The sequence below is a fragment of the Strix aluco genome, chromosome 2, assembly GCF_031877795.1.
Source record: "Strix aluco isolate bStrAlu1 chromosome 2, bStrAlu1.hap1, whole genome shotgun sequence".
NCBI lineage: Eukaryota > Metazoa > Chordata > Aves > Strigiformes > Strigidae > Strix > Strix aluco.
The window spans coordinates 71,013,544-71,027,433 of NC_133932.1; the positions used below are offsets into that span (position 1 = coordinate 71,013,544).

The 13,890-nt window shown below is 35.8% G+C and overlaps 1 protein-coding gene across 2 annotated transcripts in view; it reads right to left on the minus strand.

The window, feature by feature from the left end:
• The window catches only part of CUL4A (cullin 4A), a 41,788-nt gene that overhangs the window by 17,399 nt on the left and 10,499 nt on the right, over positions 1–13,890 (minus strand). For both annotated transcript variants that reach the window (XM_074815235.1, XM_074815236.1), the window contains exons 6-11: positions 13,022–13,184; positions 10,473–10,562; positions 9,066–9,148; positions 5,902–5,969; positions 2,888–3,006; positions 139–331 (exon numbers count right to left, since the gene is read on the minus strand). In XM_074815235.1, the coding sequence (XP_074671336.1) occupies positions 139–331; positions 2,888–3,006; positions 5,902–5,969; positions 9,066–9,148; positions 10,473–10,562; positions 13,022–13,184 (716 nt within the window). The remainder of the gene's footprint in view (positions 1–138; positions 332–2,887; positions 3,007–5,901; positions 5,970–9,065; positions 9,149–10,472; positions 10,563–13,021; positions 13,185–13,890) is intronic.

Here is a 13,890-nt window from a genome sequence, read left to right on the forward strand (position 1 = left end):
TTGCCTCGCATCCAAAAAACGAGTCTCCTAAAGCAGAATGCGTACTGCATCACTATTGCACTAGCACACTCAGCAGCGTTATCTTATCATGCTTTCTACTGATTTTTTGAAATATTTTACAGAAAAATATTTGTGTACCTATCAATTCTGCAGGCTTATTTGGTCTCTTGTTGATAAATGTTTCAAAGGACTCCTTCATCAAGTTTATAAATTTTTCATTTTTCTGAAAGCACACTTCTATGATATGGTCCACTTTATCCTTAAAATCTAGTAGCTCTTGCACCATATCCTTGTCTTTTTCAGGATTAACCACTATTGTTGTCCCAAAGTTCTGTAAAACAAACACTTTTGATAATAAAATACTTTAGAGTGCTACCTATCTCCCCCAACAGACACATTTACCCTTATAAAATTTATCATTAGAAAGAATAATTTTTTTTACAGAGCTACTTATATGACTTTGAGTTTTCAAAAAATGAGATGCATTGAAATTTAAAATAAAAACCCAGACACACATTAATGGATTTCAAACATTATTGTTTGATTTAAAGATTGTATACATTTAAGACAAAAGCTAAAAAAAAACACAGTAGACATGACTGTATGATGTGCAAGTTTACAGCTAGGTACAGAACTACATGATTCACATAAAAGAAATTGTGTGGAAACTGCCTCAGAAATGTTAACTGTAATGGAAAACTTTGCACTATTTTTCTTAAATCCACTAGAGAGCTCTATTGATGGAACAGGTGGTGAAAATTCAACTGTTGCTCATCACTCCAAGATTTCTCTTTCAGCAAGGGCTTAAAAGCAAAAACCTAGCTGACTTGCAATAAAACAAAATTTTCCCATTCGCAAGAAGCAGCTATAGCCTTGACCTTCTTTTCTTACTCCTACATTTATTATCTTAAAGTTAGAGATACAATACCATTTGTCTAGTGAACCAAAATATCCTGTTTTAGGGTATTTTAACCTGTTTTAGGGTTTAGGGAGGATTTTAACCTATCAGACAATTTACGATTACTTATTAACACTGATCAGCACCCTAGACAAAATGATCAGTTTTCCAAGATGGGAAAGAGGAACATCTGCACAGTAACAGCCAAACAGTATTCAGTTGGTGTATTTTCATCAGCTGAAGTATGTTAGCCACAACAGTCAAAGAGAGATGGGGAAATCCCTCTCAAACCTCAAAATTTCCACTTCAGTATCTAATTATCCACTGTCATCTTTCATTGCGATCTTTCTCAAGTAACATATCGCAGTGAAGACAAACACAAGGCTGCCCAAGGTCCTTGGATTCAGTATGTGTATCACAGAATGGTTTGGGTTGGAAGGATCTCTGAAGATCATCTAGTCCGTCGTATCTTACACTTAGCACAATTTCCCCTTCATTAACACAGCATTTAGACATCTCACAGCCTCTGTCAAGTACGTTCATAAATTGCAGGCCATTTCCCCCATTCTGCAAATGGCGAACTGAGATACAGAAAGCAAAGTGGCACCTCTGAAATCATAAAAAGGTGATTACAGTAGAGCACAGACCATCACCCCACTCTCTGTGCTCCTTCTTACACTGGCTCACAAGATAAAAGTTCCTGAAGTCTCACTTTAATGCATTCTGTCATACAAAATGTTTGAAAGGAGGACATTTACTGATGCTATAGAAAATGCTTTCTAGCTTTTTGAGTCTGTAAAAAAATTTCCTAGAAACAAAGCCATACAAGGTCTGATTCTGTGAGACATGATAAGCCAACATAACAACTTGCTGCAGTGAAAGGAGGGGTTCTGGTCCTCCTTCCCTTACTTTCCTACCTGTCCTGAACTCCTGCTTCTTTTCTTGGGCCAGCACAAGGACTTTTCTGTGAGCCTCTTTTGCTTACTGAATCTGGCATAAAACTGACCTTGCCCAGGTACTGTGATAAAACAGATCACAAAAGAGTCTATGGAGTGGCAGGCAGCACAAGGATTAAGTCAGGAATGTGATCTGGGAGCAACATTCTTCTCAGCCACAAGTTGTTCAATTGGCCCAGCTGCCTATGGATCCACAGGCTGCATACAGGGACACTGGATGAAACCCTACAGAGCAAACTCCACCTCGGTTCTGGGGGACAGAGGGGTGACTATGTCCCATGACCATGGGCTGCACACTGGTGTACCATGCCAAACTCCAGACATACATGTGCAGGAAAGGCACCACTGAAATGAACTGATGTGCACTTAGTCCTGAAGGTTGAGAAACACATGAGCGATTCAGGGAAGAACCACACATCAGGAATTATCAACTCCAGAGAGAAATATCTTCTGTAAAGTTTTCCTGCTTTCATCTTGCAAGAGCACTAGAGTGCAAGCTTTCTGGGGTAGCATACTATATGCATATTATGCCTAGCAAAACAAACCTGAAGCATTTAAATACGACTTTGATGATGGACTATTTTCAAAAGGAGTATTCCCTTACAAATAGCTTAAGCATTCAACAGCACTGTAGGTTGGTTACATGTAGCTACATGCTGATGTTTCACTGATTTCGCAGATACACACTCAACTGTTTACATTTGTAGCAACACACAACACATAGTACAGTCCAGCATACTCCAAACACATGTGCATGTGGCTGTATTCAAAAGCAAAGCAAACCAAAATAACTTCTTGTATAACGTTCAAACCTATAAAGAAAGCAATTTCCAAGCAGAAATTTAAAACCAAAACTTAGGTGTTGCTGTTTCTCGTCATGTGACTGCTATTGGGGGGGAAGCATTAACATCCCTCCCCATATTTGCTTAAAACAGAATTTTGATGCATACACAAAGATATTATTCTTGGTTTTGATGATGAAATACATGATAGCAGCATAAATTTTGACATTAGTAAGAGATCTTTGAAATACCTTGATGTATTCACTCCAATGTTGCAAAAGGATCTGCTGCCCACCTTTTACCCGGCTGAACAGCTGATATGTCTGGGTCAAATCTGATATTCTATTTTCATCGAGCAGGTTATCAAGACCTGAAAAAAATAAATTAAAAGAAAGAGCAAATTTGAATATGGGTGCATAAATACAGTTAGAAATGTATTAGAAAAATCTCTATGAAATACATCAAAAGACAAGACCCTCCAGTGTGCTTAAGAAGTATGAACTGTTTAAGACTAAATTTCTGACAGCAAGTGATATGTTCAGGGTTAACATGGTTCCTTGTTTAAACTGGCTGAAATAATTTATGGTATAATATTTTAAAACTATTTCAACTGAAGTACTTTCCCAACAAGGTGTTGACTGTAAGCCTTTTGCAGAATGTTTATGAACAGTGCTTGATTTGAAGGATACACTTTTATCAAGAACCTCTTCAGAATATCAGAAAACAGTAAGCTAAGTAAACTGTCCCAATTTTAAAGTAAAGATAAATACTTTGCAAGGTTTCTTCTGTGGAGAGTGGTGAGCCGTGTTTTCAGATTAAGAATGTGCTACGAATTGTCTGTGCTCACACTGATGGAACACAAGACTACAAATTCCTTCCAAGCAACTTCTGCCTTTACCGATTCACCCTACCTGAGACTAGGCTGGACTAACAAATGGAGAAGTGAAGCTCAAAGCAAAATGTGAAGCATATAACAAGTACGTACACATTTTTACATTTCAGAATACAATAAACGTAGTTCAAATCTAATCATATACATTGTCTGGTGTTGATGACAGAGGCTTCACTAATGTGGGAGGGTAGCATCAAAGATTTATGGCGTTTTTTTAAATCCAGAAATCTTGATTTTACACAGGTTGACAATTCACATAATCAGTGTAGTTGACACCATACAACTATCCTACTTCACACAATACACTTCATTAATTCCGATTTTTAAATGGTATTAGATTACAAAGGGTTTTCAATTACTACTGAATTATCCCATTTTCTACTATATTCTTCAGCTTAAAAATACTTTCATTGTATATTATAACTTACATGTTCAGAAAGGCAGGCAATGTTCAAAAATTATGTCAGGTAAATTTCTGCCTGATGTTTTGAGATTTCCTAAACTTTTGAGATATCAGAATGGACATACTTTAAATGTAGGAAAACAGATTACAAAGTCTTGAGTACACGTGATTGATGTTCTTTTGGCATTGAACAGGAAATTAAGAAATGCCCATTCCATCACATCCAAGCATCACCTCCTATTCATTTAAAGACACTGATACACCAACTGCTTTATTTTAACCTAGATGATAAAGTTTAACCTTTCTTCTTCTTCTGGCACATGAGTTGTGTGACTGAAAAAAATATTTTTGTCACATATTTGACAAATGAAAAAAGACATACAGGAAAGTCCTCTGACACAAGGCTTCACACAACTTCCAGAAAGTACTGCCACAGCCTTGAAAAAATTTATTAAACTCACAATGAAAAAACCCACCAATATCTAGTCAATGGCAGTTGTAGTAACACAAAAAAAAAAGTTTCTTAAATATACCCTGCATTTGTAAGCTTTTTTCACCCCTGTATCAAACTGACTACATCACATGCCTTCGCCTAAACAAAACCTACAAAAGGCAATATCTTATTGTACCTACACAGAATACTAGGATGTTATAAGCAAATTACAACTTGCCCTGGATCAAATGAATGCAGAAAGTTATGCAAGTCAAGTGATGTTAGACTTATTTTTTTTTAAGTACAGACATAGAATGCAAAAGCTGATCCAACAATACTACAGTCCTAAAAACACAGTAACTATAAAAATGTACAGATCTCTCCATATGTACATGGATGGTATATATACATTATCAACCAAGAAAAAGTTCAGGTTAAGACAAGACCACATACTTTCTGGTTAAGCCAACTGATAAACAAATGTGTCACTGGAAGAGTACCTTAAAAATAATATTTGAATTAGAGAGCAAACAAAATTGACATATATCAACAAAAATTATTTTTACCTTGTGTTTATGATAAGCTTAAGAATAGCTAAAATGAAGAGACCATGCTTATTTTTATAAATGTATTAAAAACAGTGAAATAACCTATTCCCACAGTAGTTCAGAGAAAACTGTAAGCGTACGTCTATCTTTAAAGGGGACGAAGAAAGAAGTGAAAGGGGTATGTATAACAACCTGAAAGTATTAACAAACATGGATGTGATGGAGCTTGACGATACCAGACTACTAGGGACATCTGTTTTGCATCAGTAAAGGAAACAAAGATGTAAGGACAATTGGCTGGAAGATCTAAAACCTAAAACATGGCTACTGCAAGAAAAGAAAAGGATCATTTAAAGTATTAAAAGATCAGGGAATACTGATCAAATCCAGAAATTCCATGAAAAAGGAGAGATTAAAAGTTAAGAGGAACAAAGAAATGGTGATTTGAAGACACTAATGTCTGAATAAGGACTTCCTAAGAAGATGCAGCTCTTATCTGAAATTGCCAGACAAAAGGTAAAATACAGTCAAAAGCATATGGAAGTTCATTGCCTTGGAATGTTGTTAGTTCCAATACCTCATGATTCTTAAACTATACAATCACAAGAACATGTGAAGCTATTGCACTTGAGCTGTGTCATTATCACATAAAAGAAGCCACAACAGTAACTTCATCTCTCATTTAGAAGTTTATCTAATTCTAGGAAATCAGCAGTTCCAAGGTTTAATTCCTAAGCCCACTGCTGCAAGCAAATTTGGAAGGTTTAGCAACCTTTACAAATATGCAACTATATCTTAGATATTTGTTTCCACATATACATTTACTTGTCACAGTGGGTGTAACAGCCACAGGGTTGGCTTTCTGTATCTGTGGAAGTTTTTCCCATGGCTAATATACTTCCTTAAATAAAAGCTGTGGAGTTTATAGTTATTGTAGAGTATGAGAACCCGTTGCTTATCATAGATTATATTAATTTTTAAAAAAATACCTTTTTGCAAAATAGCTGATAAGTGTTCTCCTAGTAGCTGTTTCTCCACACAAGCAATCAGTGGTTTCCTAAATAAGGCAAGAAAAGTGTATTAGAAGTATTAGAGTATAAGGGAATCTCCTCCTGTCACAGTGTATTTGTGAATAATTTACAATACAAAAAATCAACAATTTTCTACTTAAAACAGAGGCTACAAATTAAGACAAAAATGTCATACGTGATGTAAGTCAAGAAAGAGGACAATAAACCATGTATGTAATTAAAAAAGGAAATTCAGGTCTGAATACTAAAAAGCAAGTTCCTACAGAGTAGAAGAGAGAAGCTCAGATACCAAAAATCAATACAAACACATTTCTGGAAAAAAAGTCAAATCGACATTTTCTTGGAAACAAACAAGCAAATAAACAAAACAACAAAACAAAACAAAACTCTCCAAGGGTTTGAAATAGCACAATACATGCTGGTGATGTTCAAAAATTCAAACTTTTCATCTAATTGTGTTATGCACCTACATAAGCATAAATTGAGCTAGAACCACAAGACTCACATTCGCAAAACATTTTAAATTTGTGCTTGAATTTTCCCTACTTTTTATTATTAATGAAATATTTGTTTGATATATTCAGTTTAGACAGGACTGAAAAATAATGGTAAGTTTTCCTTTACATCTTTTGTAGCCTAAAAGAAGAAAGAAATTCCTGAAGTGCAAAGGGATAATTAACTTCAATGTTTAAGCTTCTACTGATGCTTACAATATGACAACAAAAGACCAACCACTTCTTTCTGAGTTAAGTTTTACAAAACTGGTTCTCAGACCCTTACTTTAGATTTTCTAGAAGAGAGGTGCTCGACTCAGATTGATGGAAGCCTTTTACATAGCAGCATCCACTTTATGTCCCTACATTTGCTAAAACACTGCCTTTCCTGAAACACCCTATCAGTCACTTGTCTGACCTTCCATACAACACAGTTTTAGACCCTTCATCCTAAAAAGAGTAAATTAGAATTTAGAAAGGTTCAGAGAAAGGAACAGGGATGATCAAAGCATGCAGCAGCAGCTACAAGAGAAACAACTGTATGTGTTAGGACTCTTCTTTCTGGGAAAGAGATGACTTAGCATGGTTACAGTGCATTGACAGGCACGGAAAAGGTGGAAGGGAACTGACTGATCACTTTCCCTTCCAATGCAAGAACTGGGGTCATCAGCAATGGTACTGGGAGCCAGACTTAAACAAAAGGAGGCAATTTATGACGTGGTGGCTAGTGCACTGGTGGAATGCTTTGCCAAAGGCTGGCACAGATGGAAAAGCTTATGTAAATCCCAGTGAGACAGTGCAAGTATTTGAAAGAGATCCAAACAGACAAACCACATCAGGTTCAGAAAATACCCTGAGCTGAAAACAGGCAGATACTAGGAGAGTATCACAGAATCACATATACTTACTCTGTTCTTTCCCTTCAGTGGTAGGCTTATGAACATGAAATACCAGTTAGACAGACCCTTGGTCTTAACACATATGGCCATTTTTATGGTCACTTCCATACTCCCTGAAATTTCCAACTACTGCTATCTACAGCTGCTGTCTCCAACAACAGAAGGAGTCAAGGTTGTATAAAATACCATTCTTTGCCCTAGAAGACCTATTCTCCCTACAGAGAAAGTAAAGATGATTCATCTGCTTGAGACTGAGAGGCAGAGCACTATTTCCTAACACGCAGACAGGATGAGTATTTATCCTGACTGCTAGCTAATGAGGTACCTTCTATATGGCCTGAAAGTCATCCACCTTGGTCACCTACTGACCGACCAGGAGAGATGTTTATTCTGGTCAGCTGCGCAGAAAGGCATGTACCGATCCTCTATGGGCTGCAACAACATGTTCTCCAAGTGTTGCACAAATCTGGTTTGAAGTATTTTGAATGGCGATTTTCCACCACAGTTTTGTCCTGGTAGTATCATTTCCACCTCAAGATCAAATCAAATAACTGAATTTAATATCCTTTCTGCTCTTTTCATGCACACCCAGAGAGACAGTATGACCTGAGGACAACTCAAGGGCACTAATATTAAAAACTACTGTTTCTTAATGCAAAGAAAGAAAATTAGTGCGAAACGTTCTAAAAGTAGGTTTCTAAGGACAAGGTTTCTTTAATTAAGGACAAGATTCAAAGCAAGGACTTGATGCATATATCTAGACTGAAAATATGATACCAACCTATTTAACTTAAACTGTAAATAAATATATATATATGCTTTAATGTGAATGATTTTGCCAGAAAAAGCTAGTCACCCTGCAATCAGCATTTACAGGAAGAAGATTCAAGTTCAAATAAGTACCATGACACACAACACATGTGTGAGTATATAGATAAAATATGTCTGAAGAAAATAAGTTAAAAATATAATTTTTATTCAGTTGTCCTTTTAACATCCAAGGAAGTGTCAATAGGTCATCCAGAAAACTAGAAAATAAAAGTTTATGTTCCTTATTAACTGTTATGTTCTTTATTAAAAAAAAAAAAAGCAACAGCTTACTGCAGAACAAGTTATATACAGATTTATAGTGTGTCAGTGACTCTGCAGTACTTCCTGAATGCACATTCTTACCCCAGCAAAACACAAACTATTACTCAACACCCGAGTGAAAAAAGGACAAGCTACCTTGCACAATACATTGGCAGTAGCTGCACCAAAGCTGATCTTCTTTTAAGTTCACATACTGGACTGCTCATGAATGATGTTCATGTCCTCTATCCTATGCCATAATTTAACCTTTTCTTTTCTTTTTTTGCCTAATGAATCTTCCTTTCCCTCAAAGGATTTGTGGTTAATGTTGTTATCAGTACATGAATGGCTAAAATCAGCTTGCTACTTTGACAATGAAAAATTGAGTTCTTATATAATGCTTTGTTAAATTCAGTATATACCAATAAATCTTTCTGGACAAATTTCTCCCCTCTTATTCAAAGTGTATTTTGATTTTAAAGAAATCAGTTTTGTTAAAATAAAGTCTAAAAAAAATCCAAGCTGTATCACAAGTGCTGTCAGCAAGATAGTATATGTAAAATAATGCAGAAATAATCTGTCTCTACAACCACGGATAATCACACTGTTTCATGAAGGATGATTGACTTACGCTAAGAATGACAAAATTTGTACTCACTGTGTGCTGTGGTCTAAATATGTTATTACTCTGTCTCCTTCTTCTTCCAAACGTTTATTAACATGGTGAAGATATTCAGGAACCTAGCAAGACAACAGAATGTCAAGTTCAACTACAAAGGTATGAAAGGCCGATAATCTTGTTCCATGACAATTATTTTAAACTTCAAATTTAAAGAGAATACCAATTGGAAAGAACTATTCCACCAGAATGTTGCTACATACTACATAATCTATATTTTTGTTAATCAATGTTAGTTCATACTAAAAATACTATAACTACACCTGACAGAAAGGAAGAGAAAAACAGAAATATGAGAATTTTTCAGAGGAAGTTAATTTTTTCTCAAAACCCTTCTGAGCTAAGCTAGTCCTTAAATATCATGGAACAGATTTTCAGTTGGTGTGAACCATACAGTTCTATTATTTCAATGGCAGTTTCTCCAGTGGAGTATCTGCCCCTATGGAGAGTTAACACATTTAGCACATATTACAACACATGTATGAAACTCAGGCCTCAAACAATCAAAACAGTTATGCAACGTGTATGCACACATATACACACGTGCATGATGCATATATGTGGATGTATTATGTGCATATGCATAAGTATGTACATGTATATACTGTATAAGTTAGGGTCTTACTCCTTTTGTGTTTTTCCATAGCTTCCCACTAGGCATATAAAAGCAGCAAGACTCTTGGTCTCAAAATCTGTGTTGAAGCATTTCATTTCAGGTCCCAGCGGAAAGCCAGGGAATGAGGTGAATGGAGCAAGATTAGACACAAGGATTCACCTCAATACAATGCAAACAGGCATTTTCAAAATGTTTGTAGTGGCTCAGTGTTAAAATGGAATTAATAAAGGTAGTCTTCCGTATTCTAGATCACCAAGAAACACATTTTCAGAGATAACCACATTTGCAGACTGCCCACTGCAGAGCATAATTTAACCTCAAGAGGACAAAACAAAAATGTCTTACATCTAATTTAACTAATGAGGAAAAGAAACAAAACAGCAAAATAAATGCAACAAAGAAGTGGTTTACTTAGGTATTAACCACATAATAAAATGATGCCAGTGGATATTTTACAGCTCTTGGGCAAAAATAATATTGATGGCACACCTTTAAGATTTATGTGGAAATGACTTCTGGTAGGTACACAAAATGTCACTGGGTTTCTCCACTCTTAATTGTACATTTCAAGCACCAAGGCAATCTGGAGTCTGCTTTTCCCTTTGATACAATACTGTGGTCCACATCAAAACACATGAATGTGTACATGTGTACCTGGATACCAGTGAATGTCACTGAACATTAATACACCATGGAACTACCAGAAGTTCTCATGTAATCCCACAGCAGATAAAACCAGCATTTTGAAATCATCTACAGCATGCACATACTTCTCTTTCTTGCATTAATCTTTGGCCTTCTGCAGCATATAAGCAATTTGTCTCTTCCAGAAACCTCTGTTCAAATGATTCCTTGTAAACCTGCTCAAAAAATTAATTTAGTTACTTACATTAAGCTTCCAGTAATGGTAGCATATTTTGGCTGTCAGGCATAGAGGGCAAATAAAATCTCAAGAATGCACAGTTATGAGACATGTTAGTAACATTACATTAACACAGAAGTTCTCTGCCCACTGATTTTAGAACGACAGAGATCAGAGCTGATTTTCCAGTGCAGCAATAGTGTGTTTCAGTCATCAGTACTCAAACCAGCTAAATTGACAGACTTCTGCTTAAGGCACACAGTCCAATACCAGTACCCAACATCACAGCACAGCAAAGACATCCAATCCACCTGAGCTCAAGATTCCCATTGATATTTCTGTGGCTAAAATAAAATAAAATAAAATACTTCCAACCTGTGAAACATTGGCACAAAACAGGTAATTCCCACCAGTATAATAATACTATGCTCAGTAATGCACCTTAAGATCTGCCAGGTTTATCTCAATGGCCCAGGAAAAACAAATTATACCAAATAAGGTGAACTCTCTATTCTCCAGGGAAGGAATAAGGTGTCTAAAGAAGGGCACCACCAACTTCACATACATTGAGAAATTTCTGCATAATGATTAACAGTTTAGTATAGAAAGGAGGGAAGTTAGAAAGGACAACTATATAAAATAGTTCAAACATGCTGGAGAAAGTAGCTAGGGAATAACATGTAAACGGACAGTTAGTGAAAAGAAAAAGGAAAGATTCCTTGAATGTGGTGGAAGGACAGAAGAAAATATTTCTTCGAAAACATACAGCAGAGCTGTAAACTGATTACATTCTGACCATTTTTTTCTCTTAAGAACTTTTAAAAGCTTTATTTTTTTTCTTTCAATGCGAACTTAAATATGAAACCCTTGGCTCGACAAGCATTCAAAGCATAACAGCTCACTAATTCAGCATCAACTCATTGTTTCTCTTCAGACTAGCTCCATGTTCAACAATCAAATACTAGATTTCATTTCTTACCTTTCTTTCCATCAAGATAGCTGGAAAAACATTAACAGCATATGGAACTATTTTCTGCATAAAACATGTAAAACTCTACAATAGGAAACAGCCATAGAATAGGATTTCTGCAAGGAGGAATCAACTTTCAGCAGCTGGGCCTCAATTGCATTAATTGCCTAAAAATCAGGAATGAGTAGGAGATGAACTGTTTTCAAATTAATATAAGATTTGCTTAATTAATTAGTCTTTCTCCAGAAGCTAACTTCTGTTGAAAGAGGGAAAAGTAGAGATCCTGCTGTATAATTACAGGATTATGAGCACATCTCTATCTCAGTGAAGTGACAGATGTTATAAAAGAACAGATGAGACTAGATTAGTTTCCCTAGTGAAAAAAGAAAACTACACTTTTGAGCCAATGAAGGAGAATGAAGACTTAAATCCAATTCTGTAAGAAGCATCCAATAAAGGGGAATGTTTATCTTTAGTTAGCAGAGTACTTTGCTAAAAAATAATAAATGTTAAAAAGTCAACACCTAGGGAAAGCTGATGCAGTTAGAGAAACCTGGCAAATAACAGTGGGAAAAGAAGCTGGAAAAAGCACCTCCAGGTTATGTGATCTGAAAATTCTTTGACAGAAGTTTGCCTTCTCTCTTGAATGGAATAATTAGTTATTAATCTTTCTGGTACACTAGAGAAAGTTATGGATAAAAGTCAGGAGGGTTAACATGAAAGGCAGAAAAGCAGGTAAGCTGCCTGACCAGAAAGAACTATTTTATGCAGTTCTCCTCTTTGAACTCTTTTTTAAACCTTCAGCCAGTTTCATAACACTATACACCACTTGGGAACAGAGCAACCTCAACAGTTTTTAAGAATGAAAGAGAGCTCCTAAGTTTTATTGCACATCACATACATCACAACTAGAGGACAACCTGTGTCAAAGTCAGAAGCACAGCATTTTTTTGTCTATTTGGTTATCTATGCTAATAGAAAAGTTCCAGTAAATTACAGATTGACCTTATCTATTTGAAAACCTTGGCCTTAACTTTACATCCCACTCTATCCTTGGCATCTCTGCTAAAAAGTTGCCAGTGCAGTGATGTTTTTGTGACACAGACCCAGACTCCAAAAAGTGACGCCTTTTTGCAGTGACAGAGATGGTCTTTTTTTGTTCCTACATTTAATCTGCACTAGGATTAGAAAACAAGTGATTAAAACAGACAAAATATTGCACATACTAAAAGACTTCCAAATCTATTATTTAAGAGTCTGCAGGCCATTACCTCTGCTAAGGAAAACAGGCAAAGAGGTCTCCCTTAAAAACAGAGAATAAAAAAATTGCACACCGGGTAAAGAAGAGGCAATCTTATCAATCTAATAGCTAGATTTTGAAGCATGTTTGCTATAAGAATAAATTTGTTTCTGTACAACACATGAATTATAAAAGTCCAAACTCTGTTTCTAAACATAGCCTTTATTATAAAGTTTGCTGTACTTGCCTGCAGATCAGACAGCATGCTCAACAAACTCCGCAGCAAACTTCTGTCCACAGCTTCACCATTTCGTTCTCGTTCAATCAGCAGGAGGATTCCATCAATAGTCTTGCTCTGAACTTGCTTGTCACTAATGACGTGATTTCTAAATAACTCTAGCCCCATATCCCTGTGTGAATATTGAAAAAGAATAAATCACACTGCTGAGTCTTTTAAAAAAATCAAAGAAATACACTGTATATATATTATAAAGAGAATATATTAATGGTGTGTATATTCTTTTTGACACTGTCCACTAAGAAAACTGTAACAAGAATTATCATAAAAATACCAGCCCACATACCACCAGATGCATACGCCTCAGTGAGAACTGTGACCAGCCTGCCCATATTTCCCATAATAGACTATAACATTCTCTGTTTATTAAACAATTACTGTTATAAAAATTATAAAAATAAAAAATCTGAACATATACCTTAACATAAAACTCCCTGGATTGGTCAATCTGTGTGTAATTTATAAGTTTTGTTCAAAAGCATGAATATTCTGTATGGTTAGGACCTTATGATCTCCTATATCAGATTGTTTCATTCTGAGAAGATGAAGAATGGTGCTTCTATGCCATGAAGCAGCCAATTATTAAACATTGCCTTGGCCAAAGAAAACAGAGATAAAACTTGTTAACTCCAACTTCTTCACATGCATTGGGATTTCAATAAAGGGAATTTTTTCAGTAAGAGGAAAAAAAGACACAAAGTATAAATAGACTTCTTCAACAATATTTAGTAAAAGGAAGCCTAACACAGAGTTGGAGGAAAACTACTGCAGATGTCAGGAAGACATACATCCACAGGATGACCGAGGAGTGGGAGAAG